Source organism: Cynoglossus semilaevis, chromosome 1, assembly GCF_000523025.1.
Source record: "Cynoglossus semilaevis isolate Cse_v1.0 chromosome 1, Cse_v1.0, whole genome shotgun sequence".
NCBI classification, from domain to species: Eukaryota; Metazoa; Chordata; class Actinopteri; order Pleuronectiformes; family Cynoglossidae; genus Cynoglossus; species Cynoglossus semilaevis.
The window spans coordinates 25,425,969-25,445,803 of NC_024307.1; the positions used below are offsets into that span (position 1 = coordinate 25,425,969).

At 38.4% G+C, this 19,835-nt stretch overlaps 1 protein-coding gene and 1 long non-coding RNA gene across 3 annotated transcripts in view; both read right to left on the minus strand.

The window, feature by feature from the left end:
* Positions 1-6,764, minus strand: part of LOC103387062 (uncharacterized) — a 9,232-nt gene extending 2,468 nt beyond the window's left edge. The window contains exons 1-3 of the long non-coding RNA XR_522386.3: positions 6,533-6,764; positions 4,534-4,686; positions 840-920 (exon numbers count right to left, since the gene is read on the minus strand). This is a non-coding gene — a long non-coding RNA (uncharacterized LOC103387062). The remainder of the gene's footprint in view (positions 1-839; positions 921-4,533; positions 4,687-6,532) is intronic.
* An 845-nt stretch (positions 6,765-7,609) lies between these two features.
* LOC103387068 (carboxypeptidase Z) lies at positions 7,610-18,934 on the minus strand. Of its 2 annotated transcripts, XM_008321569.3 has the most exons (12): positions 18,819-18,934; positions 18,416-18,603; positions 17,896-17,925; positions 16,344-16,718; positions 12,662-12,895; positions 12,328-12,563; positions 11,769-11,930; positions 11,486-11,644; positions 11,094-11,229; positions 10,761-10,900; positions 10,420-10,519; positions 7,610-9,645 (listed from the first exon to the last, which is right to left on the minus strand). In XM_008321569.3, exons 2-12 carry the CDS (start codon positions 18,495-18,497, stop codon positions 9,287-9,289), a joined length of 2,013 nt encoding a protein of 670 aa, XP_008319791.1. In that variant the 5' UTR covers positions 18,498-18,603; positions 18,819-18,934; the 3' UTR covers positions 7,610-9,286. The 2 variants fall into 2 exon arrangements, with proteins under 2 accessions (XP_008319791.1, XP_024917331.1); XM_025061563.1 differs by lacking the exon at positions 18,819-18,934 and having other exon boundaries at positions 18,416-18,654.
* Between the last annotated feature and the right edge of the window lie 901 nt (positions 18,935-19,835).

Below are 19,835 nucleotides of genomic sequence, written 5' to 3' on the forward strand. Positions count from 1 at the left end.
AAAAGTTGGACCAACAGGTTTTTTTGTCAGTGTGTTCCACCCATAATTAGTCATTACACATAATTTGTTTGGGTTTGCAAGGTCAAATGTCAAGGCCAAAAGGAGTCTTTCCCTCTTTTAAAAAAATATTATTTATGGAATATTATTTCTGTATTTTTTTTCTATTAATTAAGCAAGTAGCATCATATTCCACATCTGCAAAGATGAAAATGAAATAAAAGAACACTACTAGTCCAGAGGAGCTGTGGGAGATTCCAGAGCCAAACATCAACAGTCTTATTCTGTTGGTTATGGACCTCTTAATGAGCTTAAGGATAGAAACCTCGTCAGACTTCTCGCGATCCCTCACAAACTTGTTGAGAGATTCCGTTACCAAAGTTTCTCATTTTCTGCTGCCTGGCTCGTCCTCCAGCTTCTCTGGGTTTAATTTGAGCCACAGGATCCAACTTCCAAGGCGTTAGCATTCTCAGCAGTCACTGGCCAAATATCACATCGTTCTAGTTTAAAGTGACAGGGTGCTTAAACTGCAGTAGATGGGGCTAAGAAACAAGCGCCTCCTGCTAACTACAAACACATCCAGGCAGACTCAGGCTCTTTCATCTGCTGCACTGGGTTTCTAACAGTACTTCCCAGCACTATAGTGTTACACCTCCTGGCTATGAATGCTAATGCCTCTGAAGCACTGTGACTTTATGATGTGGTTCAAAGCACTTTGGGACAACGTGATGGAATTGGTCGTGGAGGGCGACAATTGAACTTCAACTCCACTGTGTGCGACTGTGTTTGGGAAAGTTCTACGATAAATGAGAAGCTTAGCAAGTTACGAAAGTTCAGCTTACGCCACTTGTAGGTTCTCGCTAATCCACCGTAGATCGTCTCAACGATCCGGTGATGGCCGACTTTGGCGCCCGGACCATTGCCTGAAAAAATTTGCAGAAAGAACACAGACTTAGTAATCTACCGGTGCCATTCAGAATATACAGGGTTTACATCATCAGGTTTCAAAAGATTTCATTAACTTTAAATATTAGCTCAAATTGTGCTAAGATTTGATGAAACTACTGTGCCAAAAACAGAAAAGAAATATTATCTATAGCTTTTACAGATTATTTTTGTTATCATATCGCACTCATGTAAATTATTTGAAATATATTTAATGCTTAATATACTTGTACATGGATTAATCTACATTATGGTTTGAAGTTCAATATCTGTTTACACTTAACTCTATTTTCTATAAAAAACCACCAACATGGCATCAAGGACCAGAAGATTTAAATTGTATTCACAGCACCTCCTATAGGTGGTGCTGTGAATAGCCCCCCAGACACACGCACACACTTATATTTACATTTAAGAAGCAGAAATTTGAATAACATTATAGTTATTCCTAATTGATCAAAATGTTAATTAAAAATAAATTCTCTTCCTCGTTGTCTAATCGGATGAACTCTGCCATTTCCTTTTCTAAAAGTTTTGAAATTGTGCAGCAATTCTTTCACACATTTTTTTCCATCCTTTCATTTGAGAAACATCCTGTCTGCAGGAAGAGTGGGCTGGAAACAGAGACACCCCCGCCCCACCCCCGACTCCACTGGGGCAGTAATTTGGTGTAATTGCACCGTAGGTGAAACCTTTGAAGACCCAGTTTGTGTTGTGAGTGAACTAATGATGATTAGAGCTTGTTCACCTGTCATTAGTGATTAGTGGGACAACAAACATTTTGAAGATGAAGCTTTTTATCTTAATAACATCAGATACACATTTCATACCAGTTATTGACTCATAAAAGCAGGAGAAAAACAGTTCTGGGTTGATGGGAAAGTGATTGATGATTGATGGGAAGTTGATGAGAATTTTTAGTTACACCGACGATTGTCAATTGGTCATAACTGACCAAGAGAATCAACCACGAGGAGAGGACCAGGTAATATATTTACATTTTAGCCATAGGGGCAGAAGAGTTTCAGTGACAAACAAAACGCAGAGCGAGTCGACTGGAGGCCTGAGAGGCTGCAGCTCACAACACACCACATGACATAGATTAACTTTGGAGAAATCTGGGCGACCATTAGGGCCACTGTTTGATCTCAGTGGCACAAATTGATTCAAGGTGAAGAAATTGTTGTGTAATTATGATTAATGATGACAAGAAGGGGAAATGATCTGCGCCTTTAAATTCTTAGTTCCTTCGGAAGCTGTAAGGAAATGTGAGGATCGTGCTGATGCGGAACTAAAAACATCAAGTTCCAAAAAAATTGCATTTATTATTATTTACGACAGATGGGAGTTATTTGTAGGACAAGGTTTCACTACTGTTCTTGACTTTAGAAACAAATACATCAAATCAATCACATTTTTAAACATGATTTTCTATTTATGTTCTAGTAAATGTTCAGTATTTATTTTGTTTGTTTGTTTGTTTAATGATAATTTTTTTGTGAATGTACACTTACCCAGGCTCAGTTGAATGATAACTTTTTTCTGAATGTACACTTACCCAGGCTCAGTTGCATCACAATATCTTAATTATTACATTTATGTAATTCTTGCAATTCTTTTTTTTTTTTTGCGTAATTTGGCTTTTGAGGTTAAAGTTTAGTCATTTTTAGTCAAACTTTTAGCAAACTAGCCATAAGCTATTCCCAAACTTTTAATCTCAGCTAGCACTTAGCAAACCTTTGACAATGTTTTGCTAGTTTAAAAATCAGATCAGATAGGCCATCTTATAGGTAGGATTTTTAACTACCTAATGCTGGCTTTTTAAACTTCAGAAAGGTTATGACAAATTATTAACTGATGTTAGTTTTAAAGAGGAAAAAAATATTGTCAATTAAAATCTTTGTTTTTGCCAAAGTTGGAATTCAAGAGTTCAGCTTGTGTTTAACCTTTACTTTTGTGATTAACCCCCCCCCCCCCACACACACACACACACACAGTGTTGACAAGGGTATATTTACCGTCTTTTTTTTCACCATCTATTAGCAGGGTTTCTTTTTTGCCATCTTGAGCTTATGCTGAAATCGTTCTCTAACGTTCAAGTCTTCTTTATTTTACCTCTAAGATAGCTGTAGCTAACTTTAAGCTATTTACACAGCGTATACTTTAAGTATTGCAAACTATATGCTACATATAGGTTCTTTGAAAAAGTCAAGGTCGTACATTTTACCCACTGATTTCTGACCCTGTCAGTTCATATCTTGTTCTCAGATACACAAAACAGAAGTCAATTCAAAGAAATACTTCAGGAAGCAGATACTGTACATTTAACACAATGTGGAACACATTACACTGAACACATCCGGGAACATTAATACAGCTAATTTAAGTTTAAGGCCAAGGGCCAAAACATTAGGGAATGACTACATCACGTTTCATAAAGGCTGCTTTCAAATCTAAACACACACATTCACACACTCCTGCTGTTTGCACACACATTTCATTTTTCTAATGACCATCAAGTGAGTGATAGTACCATAATGAGTCAGATTATTGCGCCGTTATGTCAGGTATGGTTTTCCTCTACAGGCTTTAACAGAGGGATCAAAAACAAGTTAACAGGCCAAACGTGTTAAAAACAAATGAGAAACCAAAACATCACTAGGTCCAACCCTCAGACGGGGGAACCCTCAGTGTTTTTCTTGCAGCAGATTCGATTGAGCAGGAAGGTTTTTCACAATACGATGGAAATGTCTGAAATAAATAACAGTCTCTAAATAAAGAGGGAAAACAATCTGCTCTCTCTCTTCATATGCAAAGACCTCACACTTCACTGCCCTCGTAGCCCAGAGCAAAATCATGTTCCATTTCAAAAACATACATTTTACATTTTTAATGACTAGCTGACGGTTTGAGCGAGTGGGGGGAGGGAGGGGGGATGTAACGATGCACACATCTTGCTTATACTACAAATATTTATCCTGGGTTTTTAAAGATTTTTTTCTTTGGCGATGTGTATCAGTACACTGTTTGGGTTCACTATATTTTAGTTTTTCAAACACAGATCATTTATTGTTATTGTTTAGACTAAAATATATAGTCAAAATTGTAATATGAAATTAAATTAATAATTTAACTATTAGTTTTAGAACAAAAAACGTTTTATTATTTTGCATTATCTTGATTCTAACCCTTCACTACTTCAGTATGTTTTGAGGAAAAATTTCCTCCTTCATTCGTGCTGCAGACTGCTTCATCATGTGGCAAGAATTAGTTGCGTTACAGAATTGATTTCCCGGGTGATTAACCAGATGCCTGGTTTATCTGTTGTTATTTTAACAGATACAACAGATGACCATCACAGTGAAATTCACTGGAAGACACAGAGGGGTTCTTACTAAAGGGTTTGTCAAAGTCTTCAGAGAGCAAATCAATTTCCTGAGGATTACAGATGACCAGATTGTATTTAACTGTTGTTAAGAGGGTTTAATCAGATTAAGACATAAATTTAGAGATAATTAGCCAGTGTTTTATTCAGAAGTGCATTCACTTAATAAAAAAAAACACAGCATGAAAACAAGAGGCCAGGCTTACCCCGGGGTCAGTGCCGGCCACAGCCTGGATTACAGCACCAAAGGAATCCTGGGAAGCGTGTGATGATTTGGCCTGACACTTGCTGCCACATTTAGCTCGGCCTCTGCTGATTCACTGGAGCTCAGAGCACAGCTCTGCCAGAATCTCTACTATCTTCAAAAGAGCAAAGAGAAATTAACTCACGCCACAAAAGGTTTATCGTCGCATAATTTAGCCCGGTTCACCCGACGGCAGATCTGTTACAAATGTAGATACGAGAGTCAAGCTGCCCAGGCCTGAGACTCATTAACATTTGAGCAAAGAGCGATGAAAACACTGGCCTTTAGAAAGTGCATTTGTTTTACAGATTGTTGTTTCTCTGCTGCTTAGTGGTGTCTAATAAACCTAGGCTGTATGCATGTTGAGGCTGCACTACGTCAACCGCAGCACTTTATTTTGAAACAGCTGTATAAATATCTACAAAGTGAAAAAAATGATGATGTAATATTAACTCAGTCTCTCATGTTTGAACATGGCAGAAATCACAGAATTGCCTAAAAATGTTTTTACAAATTAGAAGTCCACATACCCATAACATGGACCAAATGATTTTATTCTGGTATTAGCACCCCCTAGAGGTAAAGGTGGGCAGCCCCATAAGCACTGTTTTTAGTTAGTCAATTTGTTGGCATTGTATATATACAGACACATTTTACCTATTAACTTATTCCTAGTGAGCAGTGATTGATTTCAGACGATACCAAGCAATTTGTTTGCACAAGACACCCCAGCCAGCCAAGGTGGGACTTGAACCTACAGCCATCTGACCACAAGTTCTATCACTGCTAATCCAAAATATCTGCACACTGTAACATTAAGTGTTTGTTTTTTTTTCTTATCGAGAATTGACTCATCACTTGGATCATATTTCTCCGGAGCTCTAAAACCTTGATTGTTGCAGCACTGCAGGATCATGGGTAATCACTCAATGGAAAGAATAGGTTCCTTCTACATCATTCTTGACATGAATCATCCAACACTTTGGCATTAGAAGAACCCGTTGGCTTTCAGAGCCTCCTCACCATCTCATTTATTCATGTGATGGCAATCCTCCACTGTTCAGTCTGCTACACAATATTTACCATCTAACCTTTTTTCTCCTCTATTGCTGTCAGCATGATCCTATTTCTCTCCTCACTGCTCACTGTGCAACAGTTGTAACACCATAAAGCATCACCTCCTGCATCTCTGTCAACCACAAGTGCAGTTATGCTAATGTGGTGGGTTAGCAACACGGACCGATTCACAACTGGCAGAGATGTTATTTTAAGATCAGTCTGGAATCAGATTTGTCAGTTTCCGTTAACCAGGTCACAGCTGGGTGTCTGATACCAAGCACAGAAGAAGCCTCTGAGATGTTGCTGTATGACAGCTAAAGTAGCCCGACATGTACTCAGCCTGAAAAGCCTCCAGGCTTTTACATCCACATGACTGATTTTTAAGTGTTTAATACTTGGGACGCAGAGATAATGTGCATTAAGAGCAAGAACGCTTATTTTAAATTGTGCTTCATGTTTTATTCTGGGCCTAAATGTGACAGACTAGACTAGTCTAGACTGGTCCTCTCTCAGAATACACAGAAGGAAACAATCCCAAGAGAAAACTGACTTTAAGTAAGGGATCAACGCTCCACCTTATTGTTTTGCTTAAAATATAAATAAGGACTTGCACATTAAGCTCAGATGTAAATATATATATAAACAAAACATTATATATATATATATATATAAGGCCACTGGGACGAACTTGTTCTGTGAATCTGGGCCAAACAAAAATTGACTGGTCTTAACTGCAATACCACTTTGTCAGCAGAGGAAGCTCTAAAGGCACTTAGCTTCAATAGACATTCAAATTTATATATTTACGAAACTTAAAATGATATGTACATTTGAGTCTTAAAAAAAACAATTCGAGGCATGGCTGAGCTAACTGGACCGGTAAGGTTTGACAAACAACTTACCCTCGTTCCACTTCCGTTTCCGCTGAAACCTAAAGGATCTTACGTCAATTTCTGCAAATAACTACAATATGGCGGCGTTATATGTGTATATGTGAAACAGTAACGGAACGTAAACCAAGGTCTTTTAGACTTTGTAAATAAATTTAAGATTACATTTAAAATATTCCCCTTAAACCGAGTTTTTAAATGTGTGTCTTTCCCTCCTACCAACACGTTTTCCCACAAATACAGCTATGCGACACAGGTGACACTAATTAAAGCTCATAATATTGTGAACGGACGGAAAACTGCGCAACAGCTGCAGTCGCTTCTTTAAAAAACACACAAACACACACTGGAAACCATTCACAAAACGTCGCTTCTTTAAAAACACACACTGGAAACCATTCACAAAATAAATGTATTCTCACTAAGCTTAGGCTGTTCATGTTTTAGTCAGTAAGTTTAAGTGACTTTGATGGTCGTAACACACCTGACTACAAGTATGTTGTCAGTGTCTCACTGTCAGTACCTCAGCGCACAGTTCGAGGTGAAAGGATATCTTACTAACATTTAATACTTTTGAATATTATTTTACAAAACGTACCAATAAAAGTGCTAGAAATAAAATCAAAGTCTGTTGATTGTTCAAGTTCAACGTTCAAGTCGGGACTAGGGTCTAAAAGGTCTAAAAAGCTGCAGAAAATGTACCAAAATATTTGCGACTTCTGGAAAATAGAAAATATTGACATATAAGGCTGTCTATATAGAAATGTTAATTCATACAAACCAATGTATTACATATTACCTACATTATATTAATTATTTCAAAGATTAAAAAAAATGTAAATCCTCGCCATACTGCCACCTACTGGCATGTGTTTTCCACGGTACAGCGGGCTTCTAGAAGTGTTCGCATTTATACAGTGATCCTTCAATAACACAGAGCAGGTTCAGTGAACTGTGCGCAGCCTTCACTTACCTCCTCAGCACCATGAAGCTGATACAACCTGGCAGCTCAGCGGCTCAGCTCTCTTTAGTTTTCTCAGCCTCACCCGGTGGTTGGTGACTTTTTAATACTGTAAAGCATGTGACGGTACAAGGTACTCTTTCTTTAATATGAAAAAATAGCACAGGTCTGTTTAACACTTAGTCTCTGAGGCCTCAACGACAGGAATCAATTTGTAAAAAAGCGTTTTCTACACAAGGTCTGACTGGTTGTGACATTAATGTCTGGATTCAACAGTCCCTAAAAATATAAAATTGTGGAACAGTGGCTCCAGCTTTGATTTAGATGAAAACTCTGAGGAATTTAGGAAAACTTAACATAACATAATGACTATGCTATTTAGGGTTCTGTGATCACATCAGCGTTAAGATAAAACCTTAACAGTGAAATTATTCAGCAAAAATAAAAAATAAAATAAACCTTACAGTTTAAAGCTTTGAATAAATATTATTAATAGGGACAATGTGCATTTTATTAAATAATGCGTGCATTCTGAAAGAGACCACCCAAAATGTGCAAAACTGTACAAAACAAAACAAAAAAAGAAACAAATAGAACTCCTTACTTCTTTTTTTTTCCTTCTCAAAACAAGGCCACACACGCTGCAGATTTCCAGTCTCTGCATTTAAGTTTAGTGTCTTATTTGACTTCATTTGAGGTCAAGTAGATTTTCCAGCTCAGGATCAGTTTAATTTGGTTGAAGAGGAGCCAAGACCCTCATGCCAGACCAGGTTTGGTGCCAAATAATGTGTTTGTTAAATCCTCTCAGAAGCCTGGTACAATATTCCACTCACTTGCAATGGGTCAAGTGGTTCAGACATTCTTCTATGATTTTCTTCAATTATTCCTTAAACTTAATCTGAGGCTTGGCTGACTTTCACATGATTCCTTTATGTTTATGCAGACTTGACCAGACCTGCAGGACTACTGTTATTTACAATTGTTCCACGCAGCCTCCACTGCTCAGTTCTCTACTGATTTGTTTATTATTGTTATTATCACTGTTATGCTTACAAAATAAAAAATAGGCATGCTTCATATTTGCAATAAATAAATGAAAATACACAGCCATTATGTTTTTTTAAGAAACCGGAACCACATAAAGCTGATAGTCCACCTTCTAGTGGTCAAATATGGAAGGAACCTCCTAAATAGACGAAGTCAGGGGGATTCAAAGTTGTTCAGTCAAGAAACCATCAAAAATTGACTGTGTAATTAAGGAAGAATTAATGCAACGAAGTGTATCTGACTGGATGAGATATAACCTATATAAAAATTTATTTATGCTATAAAATTGTGGAAAAGTACAAATATGAGATGTCTTGCATTTTATGGCCTGCGTATATGGATTTCTTTGTATATCCATCGTCACAGCAAAAGCTTATGCACTTGGAGCTGCTCGACATCCAGATGTCAGAATGTGAGAGCCAAGAGTAAGACCAGTGTAGCTGAATTGATCACTACTGAGCTTGAGAGTTTAAAATGCAGCTTACTCCATACATAGTTTGCCTTACTGATACTTAATAATAATAATAATAATAATATAACCTTTCCTTATATTAGGGTGTTTTTATTTGAGCAAATTAAAAAAATCTGGTTTATTTGGCTCTCTGTGTAAAATCTGATCATTTTTGGTTTGTGGTTAGACTATATTTGAAAAAAAATGTAGGTTTGAGGTTTGGCTTCAACTGGTCAACATTGTTACTAGAGTTGGAGGGAAAGGTTACCTCACTGAAACCAATTCTACTTCATCTTTTTTAAGTGCTCTAAAAGTGTTTTAGCAGCCAGGTGGGGGCAGGTCTACCTGGCAGGATAAAGTAGTTCCACCACCAGGGCTTTTCCGCTCTCTCCTCACGGATCTGGCTCATATCAGCAATCATGGTGTAGCGCTCATACTGGTTATAAGGGTCAAAGCGGTCATAGTCGGCCGCGGTTGAGGGCGTGGGGTTGGCCTCTGTCGCCTCAGCATCTGCTGCAGCTTTCTGCAGCACAAAGTCCACCCGGCCCGCTGTCTGCATGCGAGGAGGAATGCGGACCTTCTTCATGACTTTGGTGTAGCCCGGGGCTGAGGCGGAGATGATGTGGGTGCCATGGGTGAGGAGGCGCCAGTATTCTCCATTTTCAACTAGGCAGGGTGAGCAGAAAGAACACAAAAGTTTTCAATGATTGCAGTATTGTTTAATTATCATTTCATGAACATGTGCAGAGAACTTTAGAAAAGATTCTGGTCCAAAGGTGACCAGAATGTTGCAGCCTGGCTTTTAAACTCCATGATCATCACACGTCTTTTGTCCACGGCCCATCCTGGACCAACACTGAGGATTTAAAATACTATAACTTGGAGCTTATTAAAACATTTTCCATATTTGTGATTTAAAAATTCCAAGGACTAGATTTAAACTTATCTTGGGTTTTGTGCTAGTGACTTGGACTCAAAAGCAAAGAGACTTGACCTAAACTTGAGATCCTGGGAATGAAACTTTACTTTACTTTAGTACTGTGATCATTGACTCTGACCCTGAGGGGAAACCTAACGGAACGTTGACTTTTATCATGGGACCTGGACCCTGATTAAAAGTCCTACTTGTCCGACTAAAGTCCTGAGTGCTGGTCTTCAACTAACCAGGATATCCTTTGATTTCAAATCTGGCGTAAGTCCCCCTGGCCTTGACTTTACTGTTACTCAGAACACTAATGATTTTACTTAAAAAATCTCAACGCCTCAACTTAAACTTCTCCTTAGGGACTTAGGGATTCTTACCTGAGACAAACACTTGGTGATCTTTGTGATTATGCAGCTTATTTTTCTTTTTTTTTCTCCAGGATTTCAAATCTCAAGGACTCAAATCTTGAGTAAAATGAGAGTGAAAACCAAACAACAGCTGATGAGGACCCTCACCTGTAGTAACATCATGGCGTATTCCTTTGATTGAGATCCGTGCACCTTTTATTCCATTCCCATTCTCATCTTTAACAAGTCCTTTGATGCCTTGATGAGCCTGAGAACAACAGGAGATTAAAAAAAATCAACCACAAAGATGTTTATATATTTTTCTTGTTAAATATCAATATAAACGTTGCTGCTTTTGTATTTCAGGGAATTGACTGAGCAAGAAACAAGCAAAAATCACACAATTACGCCACCCTGTGGTTCTCCTTTGAATAAAAACATATTCTAAATGCTAAAATGTAAATGAACACAGCAAAACCTAGGGGAGGAGGATCAGGTCTTGTTCTTACATGCTCCATAAATGTGAGCAAAGCCTCCAGGTTTTCATGCCAGGCCATAAAGAGATCCTCCTCAGGGGGGTGCTTGTCACAGCCCAGTCCCACGGTTACTTCAAAACAGTTGGTGTGAAGATAGTTGAAGTCCTGCATACCTGAACAGAGAAAGAACCAACGGTTTAATCCAGCCAGAATACACATACTCCATCCGTTTCCTCAACGATGGCATGACTCTCAAGTATGATCAGACAGTGACCTCTAGTGGCTTGATTATGCTTCAATTATGCCGAGTCAAATTTTTACCTCCTACCTTCCACACAGCATTTGTATTTGTATTTTCTTACGAACCTCCCGCAAAGCTGGACCACTGTGCTCCGTTGACAATTCCTTTCTGACTGACAGAGTGGGACGTTCCACACCTGGCGTTTTCAAATGACATGGTTTCGTGGGCATTGGCATAAGCGCTGGCCAGAAACTTAAACACCTGCAAAAATTACAAATGCTATTCATTTTTGTCCTCTTTTGTATGACTAAGATTTCAAGTCACTGAAAGTCTCTTTCAGAGAATACATGTAAACAAAAGGCTGATCTATTCAAATAACGACTGTACATCTACAGTATGTTTGAAGTAATGCATTACAGTTTAATAGATACTTTTATATAATAGTAGAATGAGTTTAACTGTACTTGGTTAGGGTTCAACATCAATTATTGCATTTGACCTGAAAGAACATTTTCACCTGATCATCAGGAGTCTGTGAGAGCATGTTGTACTGTTGTGGGTGTTTAGACAGATCGTAGGGATACGACACCACCAGATCCCCACCGTGGAAGTTTGCAGAGAGCATGAAGGGAATTGAGCGGATCCATTTCATGACGGCGTAGGTCTCTGGTGCAACCTGGACCACAGTAATAATGTTTAAGTTCAAGGCAAAACATTAAAAGAGTTGTCAATTTATTCTGACTACATATGAGGTCTCTGATAACATTACCTACAATGCTAATAAAGGATTCACACTGTACCTTACCAAACCAGTAATAGTCTGGGATTGGGACATGATCAGTGCGTAAGACTCTTTGTCTGCGGCGACCGTAAACAATGGAGGTTAAATCAGGGAAGTTTCTGTTCAGGTCTATGTTTTGAGCGTTGTTCCGGCCGATGTTCCATGAATCATATTGACGACCCTTAAGAGAAAACAGACAGATAAAAGAAAAGAAAAAAATCATTTAAAAAAAAAATTAAGCTTAAAACTGCTTCAGTTGTAGTCTGGACATCTGCTGGTTAATTACACAAAGCCAGTGTAATATTCATCCACAGTGCTGCTGCTGTCTGCCTCTATGTTCTCTGTTAACTCTTGTTAGAGCTTGCGTGAGTGAATTGAACTTAAGTTTTTCAGCTGCTATAAAACCAGAAAAGGAAGAGAGCACCAGGAGCATAAAATCAGATTTTCAGTTGGCACCCTCTGCTGGGGAACAGTTAGAGCTACATGAATTTTACATTTTGCAAAATAAAGTTTGCTAATATCCTACCTTTAACATTTTGATGTGTTAATGTGATTCTGGTTTAAATGAGGATATGTACCTGCTGGTCGTCACCGTCATCATAGCCACTGTCCTGGACTCCAGTAACAGCCAACTCATATCCGTCAGGGTTCATGGATGGCAGAATGTGGATGCGGGTGGTGTTGATGAGAGTCTGGATGCGTTCATTACCAAGCAGATACTCAGAGCAGAGGTACTGAGCCAAGTAGATGAGCAGCTGACGACCTAGGACTTCATTTCCATGCATGTTGCCAACATACTTTATCTCTGGTTCCACTAAAGAGACAGACATATAGAGTAGCACTTTTTTTTAACTCCATGACGATGAACCAGGAGGCAGACTGTTCACACAGACACTGATGAGTTTAACTTACGCAGCTCGTGCTGGCCAGGGTTGTTTGAGAACTCAATGACCAGCAGCTCTCGGCCCTCCGTGCTGCGGCCGATGCTGTAAGTGGTGGCTATGCTGGAGCACTGTTCCTCAGTTTTCTTTAGAATACTAGTCATCTGGACGTGGGTGTGATAGGTGAACTTTATTGAGGTCTGAGGCTCCTCTGGAGGAACAATCTCCATTTCCATGTCGTCTTCATTCTCAACAGTTCTATCAGCTAGAATGAAAGAATATAATGTATTAGTGTTTGAACGGGAAAAAAAACAGGTAAGCACAATATTTGGCCCAGCCTATTTTGTTTTGCAAATGCAGCCTGGCTTTGGCACTTCGACCTGAAGGGTGAGACTAAAGGACCATGATTCCACTGGGCTCATGTTGTCTTTATACAAATAGTAGTAGCTTTTTACCCTTCCAATATGTAACGCATGTAATGTAAATGTAATGCAACATACTACGGGTAAGTCCATGTTTGATTTAATTACTGCTAAAAAAAAAAAGGTCAGACTTTTATTACACAATCCTCCATGTCTTCAGCTCTGATGTCTTTTTCTAATCTCTGCTCTACTATGATGACTAAAACAACCAACCTCAGTGGGGGTTTATTTTCTACCCAGTTCATGTTGCATATGACTAGTAATTCGATTTTGAGCACACTTGGAAAAAAGGAAAGTCGACCGCCCATTGTTTTGAACTTAGTCTATATTCGATTGTCCTACTAACACTGCTCAATAATCCCCTTTCCTTGTACTTGAAATAACTGTAGTTACTGGTCACACTTGATATCTTTCACAAACGTTTTCATTTTGCAGCAGTGCCAGGGTATAAATAGGAGGTCCGTAGACTGGTATGCACTGCACAAACCAAATGGAATGTGTGGAAAGTTGATGTAACACCGCATAAAAGTGAGTGTTAAACCTGCTGATGTCTACACTCCTGCCCCTTTTTTAATATTCACACATTTTCTCTCACCATTAGAGACCAAAATAATCATTATGCTAATACTAATAATAACAGCGCCGAATCCAAATGGAGACAATTAAAGATCTGTCTTATGAAAACAGCTTTAGAGTGCGATTCAGACTTTGTCAAAATTTATTTTTGCCACGTTTTTATATTGATTCTGGAGCCACGTTTATTAAAAGTGGAAAAAGCAACTATTTTCTAAATATTAAAAAACCAACAACAAAAAAAGCCAAGAAGCTAAAAAGCTCTTGCACTGTTTCAATATAAGTTTTTAGGGCATTGTTGTGGTGGAAGAGGACAATGTAAATAACAAATTTGATTTTTTTTTTACTGTTCCTTCACAAATTTAAAGATTTGATTGTGGGTTTTGACCTTTACTCCTGTAGAGAATTGTTTACAATCTATTCTGTCTGTCTGATCGCTTTGTACCTATTGCAGTAACTGCCATTTAAACAAGAAATTTGTTGAAATTCACTGGAGTTGCACGCCTTCAGTTATAATCTTAAGTATGACAGCACATGCAGTTGGCAGCCTATTAGTTTTACACTATTAAAACCACATGCTCTAAATCTGACATTTACGTATTAATTCCTCCTGTTGAGTGTGCTAACAATCAGCGGTCAAACGTCAAACAACCAGTGTAGTGTTTTTAACATGACCACTGCAGGCTGAAACTCACACTCACAGATTTTTATTGAAGATTTTCTCTGGTATTTAATCGTATAAACACCTCACCAGTCTCCTCTGCTCCAGACATGAGAGCTGGAAACTAAGCCACAACAGTGTGGCCGTGGGTTGTAAAAAAAAAAAAAAAAGGCTAAAAGGAAGGAAGAAAAGTCTGACAGAGTACTTTCATAAAGTACTTTTCATTTTTAACTCTTTCATATCACACTCACCAGAGCACATGGAAATCTGGATTTCTGATGTGATTAATGGCAGAAAAATAAGAAATAGTTAGGAGATATAAATCGAGCAATAATTGTTTAAAAATGTTAATGGTTTTGCTGATATGCCAGAAGTCTGGCCAAAGCACGGTTTAAAGGTTCGTTGAAAACAAAGGAAAACATTAGCCATAAGCCCACCCTTCATATTCTTATAGCTAAAACATTTTATTCAGTAAATGCTTCGTTTTTTGGAAGTAAAAATACGAGGCAGATATTTGTTTAGAAACAGTTTAGAATAGTGGGGGAAAAAAAAAACTTAACTTAACTGAAATATGAATTATAATTCATAATAATAATATCACTAACAAAAAAGAAAAGCTGGAAATGAGTCAAAAGAGTGTTAAAGTAAGACAAAAACAGGAAAAAGATAACTAGAATACAAGTTTGAAAGTAGCTAAATGTTAGCCAATAAGATGGAGTTTGGAAATCTTACAAAATGCCTTTGGAAACCAGATGTTCCCCATGCCATTACAAATGTGAGCACAGTTGTTTGAAATGTTACTGTCTGGGGTCAAACATTAAAAAATAAACAGGAATGAACATGGATTTGAAAGAAAAAAAGTGGAAATAATTAGTAAGCTCTGAGTCGCTGCCAAACATCTGAGGACTGGACAAACAAGAATTAGCGGGACGATAAAACATGACAGCCTTTGTCTCTGTGCTACATGCCAGGGAAGAATGGTCTGTTTCACTGCTGGTTTCTTGAGTTGTATGATGGATGGGAGGTTTTTCTTCTCAGGTGACACAGACACATGTGTAGATCAGCTCCTCTCTCTCTGTGCCGTCTACACACTCATATGGCTCACACATGAAGTATTTTTAGATACTACCCTCCCACCCCCCTTGTCTGCTGTTATATAATCCTGCACTTACTTTAGCCTTTCAACAGTCTTTTCTCAGACTCTGTTTTCTTGTGCACACTGCATTACGGCTGTTTACAGCAGAGGGTTCCAAATAAAAACACTTGAAAACAGCCACAGGGCCATGTGTGGGCGAGGGTTTTACAAAGGGAAATGAGTTATTCCAGTTGGAGTTTACTTTTGAGGTGAGCCACATTAGCATGTCCACGAACCAGATGTGTGCACACAATGTGTTGAGGAGAAAAATGCAGAAAAACGGCACTTAAGTTCTTTGTCATATGAAAACACAGAACAAAAGCTTGGTAATTTCAAAGTATTTGCTCCAACTGTGAGCTGTTACTGCTCACTGTGATGGTGCAGCGTGTGACATTTAGAAAGTATAAAAGTATACTCACGTGTGTATTCATTTGCATATCTGTACAAGTCAGGTGTGTCCAAAATAAGGTCAACGGACCAATTGTTGCACATGGCACGTGGTTTTAGTTGGTCTATTCTTTTGTGGAATACATGTCAATACCATTTAGAGTAATTTGCAGTGGAAACTTTACCAAAAATGTTATTTTTTTAACAATTGCAGTGTCCATATGTTATTTCCATATGTTTTTGCATAGCTTTGATCCAATATTGCTATAGTCTACTTCTACCTTGCTAGCAAACGTTGTTTGTTTTTGCCATTTTTGATAAAAAATAAATAAAAAAGCTGTTTTACTACAGAGCTATTAATGGTCCATTTGTTTAACTAACCTAACCTATTTTTGTCATACTTTCCTAAATATTTACTGGTGTAAACAAACTGATACTACAAACATAGGGTGTTAGGCATAGCCATTGTTTTACAAATGGGAATCTGTCTTAAAAAAATTACTTTTGTGTAATAATAATCATCTTATTTCCTCACCTTTGAGTCCAACCAGTGGGTCATAACATCCTTCTTCTTCACTGAAAAAAAAGCGGTCACAGTCCAGGAAGTAGGGCCAGGCCATATCGATCCCATCAAAAACATGGCTGCACTTTTTATGCACCTCCTCGCAGGTGCTGCGGCAGGGCTTCAGCAGTTTGGCCTTTTCACAGCGTGGCGACAAAACTGAGCAGCCCAGCATGCGGATGTCAGGGTTGCACTCTCCACCCAGAAGTGTCTCCGCCACGCTCATCAGCATATACTCGGCGCTTGCCTCTGCCTCCTCACGGGCCCTGTGGCCCAGGATGTTTGGGAACATGGTCTGTGTGTAGGTCATGTCGGTGCAGTAGGAGAACATGATATCTTCACATTTGGCTGAAGTCAACAAAAACAAAACAAGAGAGAGAGACAGATCTGAAACATGTTTGACACATTTGTCTAAAAAATATGATACGCAGGAAGAAATGTTGGCAGAGACAGCTCATAATCAGTAGAACCCACTCCACTCCATTAGATGGACTTTAATTCCCTGGAGTAAAGTAAACTTGTCCAATCTTAAATCTATGTCCATTAGGTGCTTTGGATTTAGTTAGATTTTATAAAAAGAATACAGGAATGCATTTAACATTTGCAAATGACAAATGTACCTCATTAAAGACACAGCTGAACCAACAGTACCACTGTCCCCTCTGGGTGCTATCGCACTGACAGCTTAGTAATCTGTGGAGCAGTTAATGTTAAAACTAAATTTGAATTATGTCTCTTCTGCTACTCTGACATGTCATTTCATTATTTTAATTTTGTACATGTATTTTAACGTAAGTGCATTTTGTTATGTATAAAATATATAACAGTTAGAAGATTAAGTTTGATCTTCCTTTTGTGATGCCCAACGACAGAAGCAAAATTGGTCAAGCCACACAAACCATTTTATTTGGCTTACAAACTGCACAGAAAAATATAGGATAGTAGTGGCCCTGTGGCTGGTGTCACTCTGTGTTATGGCAACATCTCTTCATAACTGTACACACTGAACTTTTAACACAACTCAACCCTGAGACACTTTGAGACACGACCTGCACATGAAATGTACCTTCATTCATCTCGAAACAAACTCCTGAACTTCACCTGACTGTCTTTAATCCTCGTCTGTCTCAAACTTTTCTAATATCCGTGGAAATTAAGATTTAAATGATTCATAACATCATTGATCATCTAAAAATACACAGGATGGTTTTGCCGCTCTCTGCCCTGAGTCCATTAACATTGAGACTACACCCTGCTATGAGCTCATGTGTTTAATGTTCTTAAAAACACTGACTCTGGCCAAATCTGTGCGTCCTTTTGACCATTTGGGCACTGGACCCAACAGGGTGGGACGACTCCAGGGGCTGATGGTTGTCTTGGGTTACACACACAAACTCAGGGTGTTTTGGTGGAAAAAGCCAAAACAATAATCATTTTTCATCATAAAAAGTTCAGTTTGAATAACACAAGTCAAGCTGGGAGGAAAACATTACACAATTTCATGTGTCATCACGAGGTTACTTACGTTTATCTTCCAATATTGGCTTGCATAGTCCTGCAAGACACAACAGCAGTTGTTAGCTGTTGCTGGCAGACACTAGGTGGCAGAATAGTCTGTAATAATGCCTCATAAAACACTCAACAAACTCTGGGTGTTAATTTACAAAATGCAACAGAACTTTTGTATTCTCTGTACAGTGTATTATGTGGAGAATGTGTGTAAAATCAATCTCTAATCACATGCTGTACACTTGAAATGCTATGGAACATCCACAAGTCATATTTACTGACACTAAAATGTGGTTTAAAGTTAAGTAACCCGCAAAAACATGATCCTAAATGCAGGACGCCCAGTTCACATGAGTCCTGAGACTCGACATGGAAACATGATGCATGGAAGTTGATGCAACAAGTTCACGCGCATGTTTGATATCAATGTCGACAACAGTGATAACAACTACAACAAAAACAACACATAATTATAATAATAATCATTATTATTATTATAATTTTAATTATATTAATAAGGGAATAAAAAAGTTTACCTCTAACTGTCGGGTCACACCGTGGAGGAGCGCAAGAAACAAAGACCAACAACTGCAGCAACAGCAGCAGAGGCAGCAACATGATGATGACGATGCTCGTCTTCCAACACTCACTCTGTTCCTGTTACGATGTGGCACCTCACGCGCACTCACACACTTACACAGCCAGAGGGTGTGTTTGTGTGTATCTGTAAAAGTGAGGACAGAGATTTCCCCTAGGCTCGGCCACTTTATTACAGTCATTACGGTCAGTTATCTCAAGTTACAGTACAGAGGAAACTGCTTCGAGGTGACGTAAGGACACGGTTTTAAACGTACGTTTTTAAAAAACCCCAGTTCGCCTGGTTTTAAGTAAAACAGACCGGTATTATGTTTGTTTCTTTTTAGTTTTTACTTAACTTACAATGTTCAGCTGGTGACTCCTGGGCTTCGACAAAAAAACCCCGCCAATTTAAGAGCGAATCTACTCAAAATATTGAAGACTTCTACTTTACCCGATGTGGCCGCGCCTTTGGTCACATGAGGCCTTTCGGCCAATCAAATGACACGCGATCACCTGCAGCGGGAACGTAATTAATTAATTGGGTTTTTTTCCCCTTACATTTTGCTTTTGTTAGGTGAAAACATTGTATGGTGCTCTAATGTGATTAATACGGAGAAAAAATCTGAAGTGAAGGATGACAATTCAGCCTCAAGAGAAAATAGAAATAAGATAAAAAGGGAACAAGATAAGTTCTAAGAAAACTCTCACTTTAAAATCAAATAATGGACTGAAATGCCATTTGATAACACAACAAAATGTCTTGGCACAACAAAAATGTGATAATAATCACAATGGCGAAATTCAACAAACATGTTCTTTTTATGTTATTCAAACTTAAAATTCCAACTTAATATTCACAATTGTACTGTAGGTATTAGACCCTTTGAAGTGGAGCTGAGCTACATTACCATACTATAGTATGTGAACCATGATTATTGTTCAGTGTCAAAGCTAACAAACACAGGACCCTGTTTCCTCGACTTGACTAAGCAGGACCTCCAGCACAGAGGTCTGTAATGAACAGAGTATCAGCGTTTCAGTGGATTCTGCAGACAGAAGAAATACTACATCCTATTTATGTCCATGTATTAATCAAATACTTACAAAAGTCATTAATTATGCAGATTATTTCGTGACTCTGATTATTAATGGACATGGAAGCCCCTGGTTTGCTCTGTGTAATTCTAATGGGTAAAGTCAGAAACTACTCTTAAAAAAGAACGACTCTCCATAAAACAGAATATAGTTGGAGAGTTGCTTGACAATGTTAATAACTGCTGCTGACATTTGAACCAAAGCAGCTGTGAAGTGCCTTATTTGCTATGCATACATTTTCTCTTTCACTGGTTTTAATTACAGATTTCTCTTTTATCAGTT

Bases quoted from the DNA above. Each gene is read 5' to 3' on its own strand.
- LOC103387068 (XM_008321569.3), bottom strand. From the start codon at position 18,497: ATGTTGCTGCCTCTGCTGCTGTTGCTGCAGTTGTTGGTCTTTGTTTCT. The intron at 12,896-16,343 runs GTGAGGAAATAA...CTTTCATTCTAG, and splicing joins CCCACTGGTTGGACTCAAAG to CTGATAGAACTGTTGAGAAT. The intron at 12,564-12,661 runs GTAAGTTAAACT...CTGTCTCTTTAG, and splicing joins CCCTGGCCAGCACGAGCTGC to TGGAACCAGAGATAAAGTAT.